Source organism: Thamnophis sirtalis, unplaced genomic scaffold (genome assembly GCF_051295495.1).
Source record: "Thamnophis sirtalis isolate CommonGarterSnake01/CBP01778 unplaced genomic scaffold, rThaSir2_p1.2 scaffold_17, whole genome shotgun sequence".
Lineage (NCBI taxonomy): Eukaryota > Metazoa > Chordata > Lepidosauria > Squamata > Natricidae > Thamnophis > Thamnophis sirtalis.
In genome coordinates, this window is record NW_028261397.1 from 3297585 (window position 1) to 3313640 (window position 16056).

At 46.1% G+C, this 16056-nt stretch overlaps 1 protein-coding gene across 1 annotated transcript; it reads right to left on the minus strand.

The window, feature by feature from the left end:
• Positions 1 to 8890: 8890 nt before the first annotated feature.
• On the minus strand, positions 8891 to 15906 carry EMC6 (ER membrane protein complex subunit 6). Its single transcript, XM_087702883.1, has 2 exons — positions 15747 to 15906; positions 8891 to 9849 (listed from the first exon to the last, which is right to left on the minus strand). Exon 2 carries the CDS (start codon positions 9799 to 9801, stop codon positions 9469 to 9471), a length of 333 nt encoding a protein of 110 aa, XP_087559009.1. The 5' UTR covers positions 9802 to 9849; positions 15747 to 15906; the 3' UTR covers positions 8891 to 9468.
• Positions 15907 to 16056: the final 150 nt, after the last annotated feature.

Sequence of the window (16056 nt, forward strand, 5' to 3'; positions counted from 1 at the left end):
TCGTTTACCATAGCGTTCATTTAGTGAGTATAGTATATTCGGAACAGTTCGGCCTCTCTTCGGCTTCCTCCCGACGGTCCCTTTATATGTGTGGCTGGGCTGCGGCCGCATCCTTTCCCCTTTCCGCCCCTCCTCTGACGAGCTTTGGCCATTTCCGCCAAGGGGAGCCGAAGCACTTCGGCCTCTCCCTCCCCTCTCCCCTCCCCTCCCGCTGGGCCTTTGCTGTCTGCGGCGGAGCGCCACCTGCGCCATCCCTCGGCCGCCTCCCCCCACCCTTAAGCCGGCCTACCTCCGGCCAGCCCAGCAGAGCTCCAGAGGAGGTGGAGTGTCTCCTCAGCCCGGCCGGTCGCATGCACTCTCCACTCCCCCTCACAGCAAGCCAGCTACGGCCTCGCCAAGGCGGCTCTGACGGGGCGGCGGCGTCAGCCTGAGGTGCAGCAGGGCTGGGGCGGCCCCTGGACGTCTCGCTCTCCTGCACCACCGACTTGGGGGAGCCCAAGCACAGCTCCTCCAAGATGCTCAACAACTTCCGACAGCCCTGGCACCGTCTCCCCCAATCAGCCTCGCCCAGCGCAGCAGCCCCGAGTCCTGATCAATGGCAGCTCCCACCCGCCACCCCACTGTGCCCACGGGGGACACCGCCAGCCTCCCTCCTACGCTGGGGTTCCCCCTCCCATGTCCGGAAGGGCCCCATCCAGCCCATCGTTCCGGAAGCTGCCCAACACGGGGAGCTTGGAGGACGCCAGGCTGGGGCCTGGGGGAGCGTCCTCTGTGGTGGCTCTTGCAGGGGCCACTGTGGTTCACTTCCACACGGGAGCTGCCTCTGCCGTGGTAGCTGTGGCCAGTGCAGCGAGTGGCAGGGCCCACTAGGTGGGCAAGACCCTCACGAACCTTGCCGCTGCTGGCAACGGCATGGCCCTGCCTGGAGGGAACCACCCTGGAAATGTTTCTTTCTTCGCATGCTTTTAGTAAATGTGCCCGGTCCAAAAGAGCCAAGGTGGCGCAGTGGTTAAATGCAGCACTGCAGGCTACTTCAGCTGACTGCAGTTCAGCAGTTCGGCTGTTCAAATCTCACCGGCTCAGGGTTGACTCAGCCTTCCATCCTCCCGAGGTGGGTAAAATGAGGACCCGGATTGTTGTTGGGGGCGATATGCTGACTCTGTAAACCGCTTAGAGAGGGCTGAAAGCCCTATGAAGCGGTATATAAGTCTAACTGCTATTGCTATTGCTATTGCTAAAATCTTTCCAGCAATTGAAAATTGTTTCTCACATGGACAATTGTACGTTGCGTGTTCTAGAGTCGGCAAACCAGACAATTTATATATCTACACAGACAATGGAACAACAAAAAAATATTGTATACCCACAATCATTGTGAAATTAAACATGTTAGAAACTTGCACTTTCTCTTTTCTTTTTTTTTAACTATTTAACCAGACTGGGCCACAGCAACGCATGGCCGGGTACAGCTAGTGTTTATAATATATTTAATTGTATTAAACAAATCTTAATATATTAAAAATGAGTTTGGTTGACGAGAAGTTAATTTTACAACTTGCATTAGCAAGCTAGCTTTAAACCGTAAGCGGTTACAGGTGTACTTCTTGTACTTCTGCCGGTCCAGCCCGAAATCCCCGTTGCTAAGCGAGGCAGTTAAGGGAGCGGTGTAAAAGTTTCGAGAGTTAAGCAAATCACTGCAGTTGTTAAGTGAATCATGTGGTCGTTAAGTGAATCTGGCTTCCCCCATTGACTTCATTTGTTAGAAGCAGGCTGGGAAGATTGCAAAAGAGGATCACGTCATCCCAGAACAATGTGACCGTCGTAAATACGCACCAGTTGCCAAGTGACCAAATTTTAGTCACCTGACTGTGGAGATGTTGGCACGGTTGTTAAGTGTGAGAACCGGTTGTAAGCAGAGGACCACCTATAATCCAGCAACTGCTTGTTTCCATCCCAAACGACAGACCTGCCACTCCCGTCAGTGCAAGTCCTCAACTTATGACCGTTAAGCAGCCTGCCCAATAGTCGTAAGTTGTGATGGTTGTAAAGGGGGACATCACTGAATTTTGTGATTTTTTTATGATTTGGCGTTAAGCAGATAGCATCGTCGTTAAGTGAACCCATCGTGTATATATGGGTCGTTTTTGCCCAAAACTAGAAATAAACAGCAAGAATTTGGTCACCACAATGTAGAAAAGATGTGGAGACTCTGGAAAGAGTGCAGAGAAGAGCAAGAAAGAGGATTAGGGGACTGGAGACCAAAACATATGAAGAACGGTTGCAGGAACTGGGGATGTCTAGTTAAATGAAAAGAAGGACTAGGGGAGACATGATAGCAGCCTTCCAATATCTCAGGGGTTGCCACAAAGAAGAGGGAGTCAAGCTATTCTCCAAGGCACCTGAGGGCAGAACAAGAAGCAATGGGTGGAAACTAATCAAGGAGAGAAGCAACTTAGAACTTAGAGAAATTTCCTGACAGAACAATTAACCAGTGGAACAGTGAAGGAAGGAAGGAAGGAAGGAAGGAAGGAAGGAAGGAAGGAAGGCCAATGGGTGGAAACTAATCAAGGAGAGAAGCAACTTAGAACTGAGAAGGAATTTCCTGAGAGTTAGAATAATTAATCAGTGGAACAACTTGCCTCCAGAAGTTGTGAATGCCCCAACACTGGAAGTCTTTATGTTGGATAGCCATCTGTCTGAAACGGTATAGGGTTTCCTGCCTAGGCAGGGGGTTGGACTAGAAGACCTCCAAGGTCCCTTCCAACTCTGCTATTGTATTGTACTGTATCAAGAATGTCGTAAATCTTGGTCATATAAGCACAGGATACTGAAAACCGCCATAAATACGGGCCGGTTACTAAACAGCTAAAATGTAGTCTTTTCAAAATGGGGAGTGTGTGTATCAGTTTAGGTTTCACTGTGGAGGTGCATGAATACCGGTAGTCCTTGAGTTACAACAGTTCATTTAGTGATCGTTCAAAATCACAACGGCAGTGAAAAAAAAGAGACTTGGGACCATTTCCCACACTTACGACCCACCTCGGAAGGACAGAAGGCTGAGTCAACCTGGAGCCTGGTGGGATTTGAACTGCCAAATTGCAGGCAGCCGGCAGTCAGCAGAAATAGCCTGCAGTACTGCACTCCAACCACTGCGCCACCGTGGCTTAAATAAATTGTGTATCAGGGGAATAAACCAGGTTTATAACAGAAGTGGGTTGCTCCTGGATCGGCCCGGATCGAGTGAGCAGGTCATAGCAGCGGCGGGAGACTCTGCCCGCCCACCCGGGCGCTTCTGCGCATCTGCGCGCCCGAACCAGTAGTAAAAAAAATGGCAACCCACCACTGGTTTCCAAGCTTCTAGTTGTCGTTAACAATGTCAAATCAAAGCAATAAAGGAGGGATGTCCAATGGCTAAAATATCTGCATATCTTAAGGACTTACTCAAACGAGAGATATAAATGAGACTGGAAAAAATGGATTGATTATATACAAAATAAATACGGGGCTAAGAAGTTCCAGATAGCTTATGATTAAGATATGTTAAGACAGGGAGGGGGGGGAGCCTGGGCTGTCCGTCAGCCCCCAGATGGAGAGTAAACAGCCCCCAGGTCTGGAGGTGGCTGATGAGGAAGAGGAGGAACAGTTGGGTCCAGTGCCTGACGGACAGAAGGCAGAGAGGAGAGGAGAGCAGTGGAAATCTATGGGCCGGTCCTCGGGACAGAAGAGCCACCGCTGCTAGCGAAGCTCCACCTGGAACATCTTGTTTCCAGAAGTTGTGAATGCCCCAACACTGGAAGTCTTTAAGAAGATGTTACACCTACTAACTGCAGCAAGATTGTTGGTGGCGCAACACTGGAAGAAGGAAGACTTGCCTACAATTCAAGAATGGACATTGAAAGTCACAAATTTAGCCGAGATGGCTAAAATATCTGCATATCTTAAGGACTACTCAAACGAGAGATATAAACGAGACTGGAAAAAATGGATTGATTATATACAAAATAAATACGGGGCTAAGAAGTTCCAGATAGCTTATGATTAAGATCAGGAATGATATAAATTGTTTAAAGTTAGCTTAGCAAGGAGGGGCTAAGTTCAATGTAAAGATGTTATCAATTTTGTATTCTTTTTTCCAATATATTTTAGACTGTTTTTGTTAAAGATTTATACCGTGTATGGGTTCTGGGAAGTTGGGGGAGGGAAGGCTGGGGGGGTTGGGGGAGGGAGGGATATATATTAGGTTTGACGAGAGGTATTAGATTTTAATGTAATTTGATCCCACATGTATACTGGTCTTCTCTTATTTTTTCTTTAAAACTAGGATATGTTAAGTATATTGATATGGAAGCGGAAATACACCAATGAGAGGAAAAGTGGGAAACAGAAGGGAGAAGAAAGATGGGAAGAGAGGGATAGGAGAGAGGAAGAGTGGGAAACAGAGGAGAGAAGATGGGAAGAGAGGGATAGGAGAGAGGAAGAGTGGGAAACAGAAGGGAGAAGAAAGATGGGAAGAGAGGGATAGGAGAGAGGAAGAGTGGGAAACAGAAGGGAGAAGAAAGATGGGAAGAGAGGGATAGGAGAGAGGAAGAGTGGGAAACAGAAGGGAGAAGAAAGATGGGAAGAGAGGGATAGGAGAGAGGAAGAGTGGGAAACAGAGGAGAGAAGAAAGGTGGGAAGAGAGAGATAGGAGAGAGGAAGAGTGGGAAACAGAGGAGAGAAGAGAGATGGGAAGAGAGGGATAGGAGAGGGGGTAAGGGGGGGAAGATGAGGAGGATAAGGAGTGGAATGAAGAGAGAGGAGAAAGGAAGGGGAAGTAGAATAGGAAAGGATGATGGAGGAAAGAAAGGAGGTAGGAGAGAGGCAGAAGAAAGAGGTGTATGGAGAGCAGAAGAGCTAATAATGGGTTTTTATCTTTTTGGGCGTTGATGACAAGGGGAACTGATGTAATTTCTATTTAATACTATAGGATACTGGCTATGTATAGTATACATGTGATTGTATGTTATGAAAATGGAAAATAAAAAAGTTAATAAAAAATAAATAAAAAATCTCGGGCACTTTTAAGACCGGTGGGCTTTAACACCCAGATGGCTGGCTGGGGAATTCTGGGAGTTGAAGTCCACCGGTCTCAAAAGTGGCCAAGGTTGGACACCTCTTAATATAAGGCCAAAGTTTGCAGTTTCTTTGTCAGGACACAGAAGCAACGAACGCAAAGGGGAAATTGTTAAACAAAAAAAAAAATGCATTTGCGGGGAACGTGCGTTTCCCCCTGAATTTTTATTTCACCAAAGTACCAGTGAGGAAGCATTGAGGTGTTCAGAAAAGGAGGATCTTTTGATTCAAGATCATAGATACTCTCTCCCATGCCTCTTTGCAAAACTCTGTACGCACGAAAAAAAAAAGTTACTTTGCTGTGTGTTTATGAAAACTGGATTACGTGGCCTTTCAAGAATGTAAAGAAGAAAAGGAAGTGGGCGAAAAGTTTGCAGCCGTTTTTGTGTCCCTTCAACGTTTCTTTAAAAAAGGAACCAGAACTGGCCAAAAAATATATATATATCCATTTTAACGGCTTGTTTCTCATCCCTGCCAGCCAGGATCCTGCGTTAAACCTAGATTAAGAATACAACATCTCGGTCTGTTGTTTACTGGAGAAATAAGCCTATTTCATGCCTCTGGAGCCGCATGTGGCTCTTTCATCCCTCTGCTGCAGCTCCGTCGCCGGTCAGCTTCACAATTGATAGGGCTTTCGGTTACGACAGGTAGAGGAAAAAGGATGCCGTGCTAGGAGGAGACTCTATGGTGATGGGGAATTGGACTTCCGATCAGGAGGGGGAAAAGGACGCTGCGCTAGGAGACTCTATGGTGTGGGGGGGAAACGCACATCTGGTTGGCTTCGGAATTAAACCTCTGTGGCTCTTTGAGTGTTTAAGGTTGCCGGCCCCTGCATTAGACAAATAAGAACATTTTAACCAAGTTTGAGTTCTTGTATTAAGAGTGAAGATGTAGGATGATTGTAAAGCAATAAGAAACAGAACTTATAGACAGAAGAGAAGAGTTGGCGTGTTGGGTCCTCCAAGCTTGGTGGTTTTCTTGCAGACATTTCATCAGTGTATCTGATGGTGGGATGTGCTGCCTATTTGGTTCCACCACAAAACCGCGGTAGACTAAAGTGCGCTCAACGAAAGCGCGTACCTGACGTCATCACAGCGCGACGAAAACATCACGCTGTGAGCGGTAAAGTTAAAATTAACGCGAAAACCTTACCCTAACCCCCCCAAACCTAACCCTAAACCTAACCCTTAACCTAACCCTAAACCTAACGCTAACCCTTAACCTAACCCTAAACCGAACCCTAATGCTTAACATAACCCTAAACCTAACCCTAACCCTTAACCTAACCCTAAACCTAACCCTTACCTTTACGTGAATCGGCTTGCTTTAAAAGCGCTTTTTAAAGCGCCCTTTTTTCTCCGCGGTCGTATTTGTCGCGCTGCTGATGACGTCAGGTACGCGCTTTAATCGGGCGCGCTTTAGTGGACCGCGGTTTTGTCGTGCCACGGCCTATTTATATATAGCAGCTTGCCCTGGGGTGGGATTTGTCAAGAGACAAATAGACTTATCAGCTATCAATAGACACGTAGAGATAAATCACATTTACACACCATTCAATTAAAAGCTAAGAAGGAAACAAAAACGACCAAAATATATTCTCTCTCGCCATCCGACACCCAGTTAAAAAGAGATTAACACCAAACAAGCAGAGAACAAAATCCTAACCAAGGTGTCAAACACACACATACACACAAGAGTACTGACAGGGCGTGTTACTATATATTAATGGGGAGCAATTCCCACACTTGCTACCACTGATGACGTTACCTAGTTGGGTAATGAAATGTCTGCAAGAAATTACCAAGCTCAGAGGACACCTAACACTCCTCCTCCCTGCACACACACCGCTCCCTTCTAGCACTGAGGATGTTACCTAGTTGGATAATGAAACGCCTGCAAGAAAACCACCAAGCTCAGAGAGCACGAAGGACCTCATGGAAGTGACATTATCCTTCTGGCCTCATTGCGGCCTTGTCTTCTTGATTTAACCCAGCACCTTGTACCCAACAGCATTTGAGAAGCTCAAAAATAAAGTTAGCAAAGCAACTGTCCACTCCCAACCCCTATTGAAAATTCCAAAACGATGGTTTGATATTTATAGTTTTCTGGGACTTATCAAGACCCAGCGACTGGAAAGGCAATTCGATTCTCGTTTAAGAATTGAGATACTCAGAGCGGTAACTTTAGAACAACTGCAGCACCAAAGTTAAAAGGATGGGGAGTTGGTAAGTCTATTTGTCTCTTGATAAATCCCACCCCACGGCAAGCTATTATATATAAATAGACAGCACATCCCACCATCAGATACATTGATGAAATGTCTGCAAGAAAACCACCAAGTTGCGGCCCTATTTGGACCGGAAGGCACTTCAAACAGTCACCCACGCCCTCGTCACCTCAAGACTGGATTACTGTAATGCGCTCTACATGGGGCTGCCCCTGAAAAGTGTTTGGAGACTACAGTTAGTCCAGAATGCAGCCGCGCGAGCGATACTGGGTGTACCAAGGTACACCCACACTGCACCTATCCTCCGCGAGCTGCACTGGCTTCCTATTGGTCTCCGAGCACGATTCAAGGTGCTGGTTATTACCTTTAAAGGCCTACATGGCCTAGGACCCGGATATCTACGAGACCGTCCTCTGCCACACACCTCCCTACGACCGGTAAGATCACACAGGGTGGGCCTTCTCCAGGTCCCATCAGCTAGACAGTGTCGGCTGGCGGGGCCTCGGGGGAGGGCCTTCTCTGTTGCCGCTCCGGCCCTATGGAATGAATTACCCCCAGAGATCCGGACCCTACCCACTCTCATGGCCTTCCGAAAAGCTATTAAAACCTGGCTATTCCGGCAGGCCTGGGGCTGTTGATCTCTTGACCGAGATCCAGCCCCGATTAGACTGGGTGCATGATGTGTTTCTTTTAATCTGTTTTTCTTCTGTTTGTTTTTTAACCTTTCTCTTAAAATTTTATTTCTGTAAGCCGCCCGGAGTCCTTCGGGATTGGGCGGCCTATAAATTTAATAAATAGAAATAGAAAACATTATCTGATTATTTCATTCTTGAATCCACCAAAACTGTAATCCTCTACCTCATGGCTCTCCGAATTTGATAACTTGAAGATGTGTGGACTTCAACTCCCAAAATTCTTCAGCCTTGCCTGGCTAAGGAATTCTGGGAGTTGTATATGGAGTAACGGAGTTGGAAGGGACCTTGGAGGTCTTCTAATCCAACCCCCTGCCTAGGCAGGAAACCCTACACCACTTCAGACAAATGGCTATCCAACCTCTCCTTAAAGACTTCCAGTGTTGGGGGCATTCACAACTTCTGGAGGCAACTTCTGTTCCACTGGTTAATTGTTCTCACTGTCAGGAAATTCCTCCTCAGTTCTAAGTTGCTTCTCTCCTTGATTAGTTTCCACCCATTGCTTCTTGTCCTGCTCTCAGGTGCCTTGGAGAATAGTTTGACTCCCTCTTTTTTGTGGCAACCCCTGAGATATTGGAAGGCTGCTATCATCTCTCCCCTAGTCCTTTTTTTTCATTAAACTAGACATACCCAGTTCCCGCAACCGTTCTTCATATGTTTTAGCCTCCAGTTGAAGTCCACACGTCTACAAGTTTGGAGACCCCTGCAGGATCTTGAGTAGGTATGAGAAAACTGGGTCTCTACTGAATTTGAGGTGACACATAACATCCAGCATCCCCCATCTTTGGCCATGCTGGCTGGGTTGTGACCATGGAGGCGGCTATAAATCTCACCCCCTACTTCAAAATAAAACTCCCACTGAACTTGTTGCAAATGTTTACTTGGAAGTGAAAGCAGCTTCAGGCCAAACGTCCCTCAACCCACCCACCTCCCCCTTTACAACCTGCCTGTAGTTAAGGCTGTGAAAACCGTGTTTTTCTTCTGAAGTCTTTCAATCAAGGTGCATACAAAAACCGATCAAGCACGGAATATCGATATAGATTTCTCTCTCTCTCTCTCTCCAAAATAGTAGATCTGGTTACACACAGCGAGGAAAAGTCTCGGAAGGGAAGGTGAGGCTAAAGGTGGTTAGGACAGAATTCTAGCAGCCTTGCGGCAGAGGGATAAACCGAGAAGACCGGGACGTCCTCTGGAGTGGAGGATGGGTTATTTACACGTCATTTTTAAAGGCCGAGGAAAGAGGGAGGGGGGTGTTTCACATTCTGTTTCGTTAGCAGGGTTCTAGAGGCTTTCTGATGTATTTTAGGGAGCGCATGAAGAGTGCAAGTAATGGGCCGGGATCCCCACTCCTAGGGCATCCGAAAGGAAGTAGCGAGCTGTCTCCCCTCACAACCGTCCTGGCTATATACCGTCGTCTTCTTCTTCCTCCTCCTCCTCCTAGTACACATGCACCATGCCATAGAGGAAAGTCCAGAAGAGAATATATGTGAATAAACCCCCGATCAGACCCCCGGTGAAGAGAGGCCTTCGGGATTTAAAATATTTGTTCCATCGCCGTCCGGCTTTTAGCACCAGAAGCACCGAGAGTAAGACGGAGGCCAGGAAGTAGAAGATGAAGCCGTAGAGGCCGTTGAGGCCGAGGATGCCGGCGGTGGCTCCCGAGAGCGCGGAGACGGACGTCCTGCAATAATCCAGGATGGCTGCGTTTCCCCGGACGGCGGCTTCGCTGATGAACTGGGGGCCTTCGCGCTTGGCCACCACGGCGGCCATGGCTTCGGCAGGGAGTGGTGGGGCAGCTCTCCTACCGGATGGTGCTTTCTGCGAGGAAAAATGGAAACCATTGATATATGCAGATCTGTTTCTTGGAAGCTCAAAGACTGTCCTTCCACAGAGCCAGGTGACAAATGAGAAACAGATTTTATTGACTAATCTTTATTAAAGAGCTCAAGGTGGCAAACGTATCCCACACACCGTTTTCCTATTTTCTCCACAACCACCGCCCTGTGAGATATCGTATTTTTCAGAGTATAAGACGCACCTTTCCCCCCCTTAAAAGAGGGTGAAAATTTGGGTGCGTCTTATACGCTGAATGTAGCCCCACCCACCCACCGTCCCCCACCCTTTGGCCTCTGCCTCCCAGCAATTTACCTCCTTGCAGCAAACAGGGAAAATGGGGCTTGTGGAGGCTGCAATAGGCTATGGCAATCCCCCAGCCTGAAACAGCTGATGATCGGGAGGCTCCTTAAACTGAAAGTGAAACTGGCTGTTTGCTCCAAGGGGCAAATTGCGGAAAGTCAATAACTATAAATGCCTATAAAATGTTCAAATTATTAGACTTATTTTTTAAAAGACTGCTTTATTGTTGTTCTAGACAGCTTAACAAAATGAAGAAGCTTTTTAAAATAAATGCTTGATCTGAAGAGGCCCAGTGCTATTGTATTGTCTTTTAAATATCAGAGAATAACTCTACTTCCAGAAGGCCACCTCAATTTTAACAGCATCTGTACAAGTATAGTCTGAAATGCAACACCACAAACAGTGTAATATTGTCTGTACTGTTTGTTGTTTGTTGCAAGGAGGCAAATGGCTGGGAGGCAGAGGCAGATTTCCCCCCCTTGTTTTCCTCCCCTGGGTGCGTCTTATACTTCGGAGTGTCTAATACTCTGAAAAATACGGTAGGTTGGTCTAACAGGCGTGACTGGCTCAACGTTACTCAGCTAGTTTTTATACTTAAAGAGGAACTAGAACTCCCAGTTTCTTGGTTATTGGCCCAGTGTCACCCAGTTGGCTTTCATGCCTAAGGCAGGACTAGAACTCACCATCTCCTGGTGATCAGCCCCAAGTCATCCAGCCGGCTTTCATGTCTAAGGTGAGACTAGAATTCATCATCTCCCACTTTTTTAGCTTGGTGTTTTTAAGCACTGGACCAAAGTAGCTCTCAAATTAATATTAAAGACAGCCCTGCGATGATTAGCAAGCCACTTAAAGCAAGAACTTACCCGTAAAAATAGCATGTGCATTTGTTTTTGAAGTAAAAAATGACTACGTTTGAAAGTAGAAGACACAATTATAAATAAAACAGGGGGGAGAAGCAAGAAACACTGGAGCTGCTTCAAGCTCAGCGAAGGACAAATTATATTATTTATTTATTCAAATTTTATCCCCGCCCATCTCAGCCAAGCGACTCTGGGAGGCTTACGATTCTAAAACTACAAAACAGTTAAAACGATGAAAACCATCCAAAGGATACGACCAATAGCCAAATATTTAATAAAAAGATTTAAACCTCGATTTCTTTCTTGTCAGGAGATAAAACATTTTATGGAGTTTTCAAGGAAACTGGATTTCTTTTTTTAAATTGGTCTCGAGCAGCTTGCAAATTTCTCTCTCATTTCTCTCCCTGAATAATTGTTTTGTGCTCTGTTTCTACCCAAAAGCCAGTTTCAGAAATTCAGGGCTGATCCATTTTTTTTTTACAGAATCATTTTGTCTATTATAGTTACCAAATCCATTTTGTCTGAAACAAGAACAAATAATACTGCTATAGGAAACCAGGGCTTGTCCATACACTTTATAAATACGATTAGGATTGTGAGCCAGGGAGAGAATGTCCTTCTGTGAGCTCATGCAGACTAGCATTCTCTCTTTTGCAAAGCAATCTTTTATATTATTATAGAAGTTATATATATATATCTATACTATTAATCTTCTCATCGTTCCTATCACCCATCTCCTCCCACTTATGATTGTATGACTATAGCTTTGTTGCTTGTGTCCTTACGATTTATATTGTTTCCTAGTATCATAAAAGAGCCGAGGTGGCGCAGTGGTTAAATGCAGCACTGCAGGCTACTTCAGCTGACTGCAGTTCTGCAGTTCAGCTGTTCAAATCTCACTGGCTCAGGGTTGACTCAGCCTCCCATCCTTCCGAGGTGGGTAAAATGAGGACCCAGATTGTTGTTGGGGGCGAAATGCTGACTCTGTAAACCGCTTAGAGAGGGCTGAAAGCCCTATGAAGCGGTATATAAGTCTACTGCTATTGCTATTGCTATTGGCTCAAAGTCAAAGGAAACTCAAAGTTTCCTTCCCACCAAAGGTGGTTCCTATTTTTCTACTTACACCTCTACGAGCTGAGTTGGCGCAGTGGTTAAATGCAGCACTGCAGGCTACTTCAGCTGACTGCAGTTCTGCAGTTCGGCTGTTCAAATCTCACCGGCTCAGGGTTGACTCAGCCTTCCATCCTTCCGAGGTGGGTAAAATGAGGACCTGGATTGTTGTTGGGGGCAATATGCTGACTCTGTAAACTGCTTAGAGAGGCCTGAAAGGCCTATGAAGCGGTATATAAGTCTACTGCTATTGCTATTTGATTACTTATTTGTACCCTATGAGTATCATTAAGTGTTGTACCTTATGATTCGTGATGAATGTATCTTGCCTTTTTATGTATACTGAGAGCTTATGCACCAAAGACAAATTCCTTGTGTGTCCAGTCACACTTGGCCAATAAAGAATTCTATTCTATCCTTTTATTCTTAATGAATGTATTTTATTCTCTTATGTATACTGAGAGCCTATGCACCAAAGACAAATTCCTTGTGTGTCCAATCATATTTGGCCAGTAAATAATTCTATATACCAACAATATTCCTTCCCCTTACAACAGGGAAAACACTACAGTTACTCCTCGACTTACAAGTTGGTTTAGTGACCGTTGAAAGTTACGGCACTGAAAAAAGTGACTTATGACTGTTTTTCACACTTCTGACTGTTGCAGCATCCCCATGATCATGTGATTAAAATTCAGATGCTTGGCAACTGGTTCATATTTATGACGGTCGCAGAGTCCTGGGGTCACGAGATCCCCTTTTGCAACCTTCTGACAAGCAAAGTCAACAGAGAAGCCAGATTCACTTAACCACCAGGTTATTAACTTTAAAACTCCAGTGATTCACTTAACAATTGTGGCAAGAAAGATCGTAAAAATGGAGCAAAACTCACTTAACAACAGAAATTTGGGGCTCAGCAGTAATCATAGGTCGAGGACTACCAGTGTACATATTTTGCATAATTACTCAACCCTGGCATTTATACAACCATCCTGACATTAGGCAGTTAATGAAAACATTGTGCTTTCAGTGCTAAAGGTGTTTTTTTTTTTCCAAGAGGCAACTGGGCTTTCTGGTTTTTTCTTTGAAGGTGTTTCGCTTCTCATCCGAGAAGCTTCTTCAGCTCTGACTGGATGGTGGGGGAGGGAAGGGATTTCTACTCCTTGCAGACAGCTGGTCATTTGCGTCCTTTTAGAGGGTCCTTGAGGCCACTTGGAGGTTTCTCTGTGTCCTCAGGGTCACCTGAGTGGTGCAAATGGTTCCTGTAGTCTGCAATTTTTTTTCTCTGGAAATCCATTCCTACCTCTAAAAAAATGGCAAATGACCAGCTGTCTGCAAGGAGTATCAATCCTTCCATTCCCCACCATCCAGTCAGAGCTGAAGAAGCGTCTTGGATGAAAAGCAAAACATATTTAAAGATGCAGCTACCACTGCAATTTGAAAGGATTGGTTCAATCAGTGTCCTACTATTCTGGTTCCTGTTTGTTTTAATTTAGGAGAGGCTTCGGTAACATAACATGTTCTGAATGGGACTTTATGTCCACCCTACTACTACAGTAGAGAACAGGTGATGCAATCAATTCCTTTAAGTCACACATGTGGTGCAATAAATAGGTAGTCCTTGGCTTACAGCCATTCATTTAGTTCAAAGTTGCAACACCGCTGAAAATAGCAATAGCAGTAGACTTATATACCGCTTCATAGGCCTTTCAGGCCTCTCTAAGCGGTTTACAGAGAGTCAGCATATTGCCCCCAACAATCTGGGTCCTCATTTTACCCACCTCGGAAGGATGGAAGGCTGAGTCAACCCTGAGCCGGTGAGATTTGAACCGCTGACCTGCTGATCTAGCAGTAGCCTGCAGTGCTGCATTTAACCACTGCGCCACCTTGGCTCAAGCACAAGTGGCTTATGACTTATTTTCACACTTACAACTGTTGCAGCATCCCTGTGGATCATGTGATCAAAATTCAGATGCTTGGCAATTAGCATATATTTATGACAAGTGTCCCGGAGTCTTGCGATCCCGTTTTGGGACCTTGTGACAAACAAAGCCAGATGAAGCCAGTTGTTAAGTAAAACAACTATGTTACTAACTTAACTGCACTGATTCACTTAACAGCGGTAGCAAGAATAGTATAGAATAACAGAGTTGGAAGGGACGACTTTAGAGGTTTTCTAGTCCAACCTTGGTCTTTTACTCAACTGTCTTGTTTAGCAATAGAAATTTTGGACTCAAATTTTGGTTGAGGACTACCTGTAATGGGGCTTAAAATCCAGTGGATAGGTGAACTTCTGTTTCGCTGTAATTTTTTGAGGTAGCCTTCTTTTTTTGACTTAAGCTTCTAAGTGGCCATTACTTTCAGTAACAAATAAAATGAAAAGAGATCAATCAATAAAGGCAACCCTCGACTTTCAACCATTGTGGTTTGCTTATAAGAGCCTAATCTTTCCTTTTCTTGAGGCCTTTGAACTCTGGTGCTGGAGAAGACTCCTGCAAGTCCTTTGGACTGCAAGATAATCTGACCGGTCAGTCCTAGAGGAGATCCACCCTGGCTGCTCTTGAGAAGGCCAGATCCTGAAGAGGGAACTCAAAGGCTTTGGCCACCTAAGGAGAAAGAAGGAGGACTCCCTGGAGAAGAGCCTCATGCTGGGAACGATGGAAGGCAAAAGAAGGGGATGGCAGAGAAGGAGGTGGCTGGATGGAGTCACCGAAGCAGCCGGCGTGAGCTTCAATGGACTCCAGAGGATGGGAGAGGACAGGAAGGCCTGGAGGAACATTGTCCATGGGGTTGCGATGGGCCGGACACGACTTTGCAACTAACAACAACAATCTTTCCTTATGGTCCAGATACTTTCTCTAGTTTTCTGTGGTTATACAACAGATAAACTGCTAGGGGATGCTGACAAATTTATTCATGTATTTATCTGTCAGATCACAACAGTGCTGCTAACAGGCAGAAGTTCAACAGGATTGCTTCATGCCAACTCAATGCAAACTCTGAGGTTTTCCTTATACGGGTAGTCCACGATTTACAGTTCACTTAGTGACCGTTCAAAGTTACAAGGGCACTGAAAAAAGTGACTCATGACCGTATGCTGCATCCCCATAGTCACGTGATTTATATTCAGCCGCTTGGCAACTGACTCGTACTTATGACGGTTGCAGAATCCTGGGGTCCGGTGATCTCCTTTTGTGACCTTCTGCCAAAAAAAAAAAGCCAACGGGGGAAGTCAGATTCACTTAACAACCATGTGACTCACCAACTGCAGTGATTCACTTAACAACCGTGGCAACGGTCGTAAAGTGGAGCAAAACTCACTCAAACAACCGTCTCACTTAGCAACAGAAATTCTGGGCTCCATTGTGGTCGTAGGTTGAGGACCACCCGTCCAGTAGCAGAAAATGCAAAGGGCGCAATTAAATGTCTTATTTAAAGGCACAGGCCTAAGCCAGACCCTCTCTAAGGGCCCTGTAGTGACGTCACACGGGTGAGAAAGTTCTCAGAAACGACCTCAAAACCGACCTTCTTCATGGAGGTTTTAAAAACCAGGCAAGTTTCTAAGTCTCTTTTTTTCCCTACCTCCTTAAACCCCCAAATCCCTCTTACCTCGCCGTGTATTTTCTCTCCTCAGCTCTCGCCCAACCACTTTCGCCTCCTCCGACCTCACCGCGAAGAGGCCGCTGCCGCCGCCGCCATCTTGGAACGAAGAGGCTTCTGGGAGCGCCGGCGTCCCACGCTGTGACGTCACGTGGCCTTTCCTCCTCCTCTTTCCCCGCGCGTCTTCCATAGAGCCCGGCGGACGCCATAGAGATGAAGAGGCCTAGAGAGCCTCCTCCTCCTCCTCCGCACGGCCGGATTTCCTCCCCCGGCCTAAACGTGGACGACATCCCGAAAGGAAGGCCCCGCCCACTTCGTC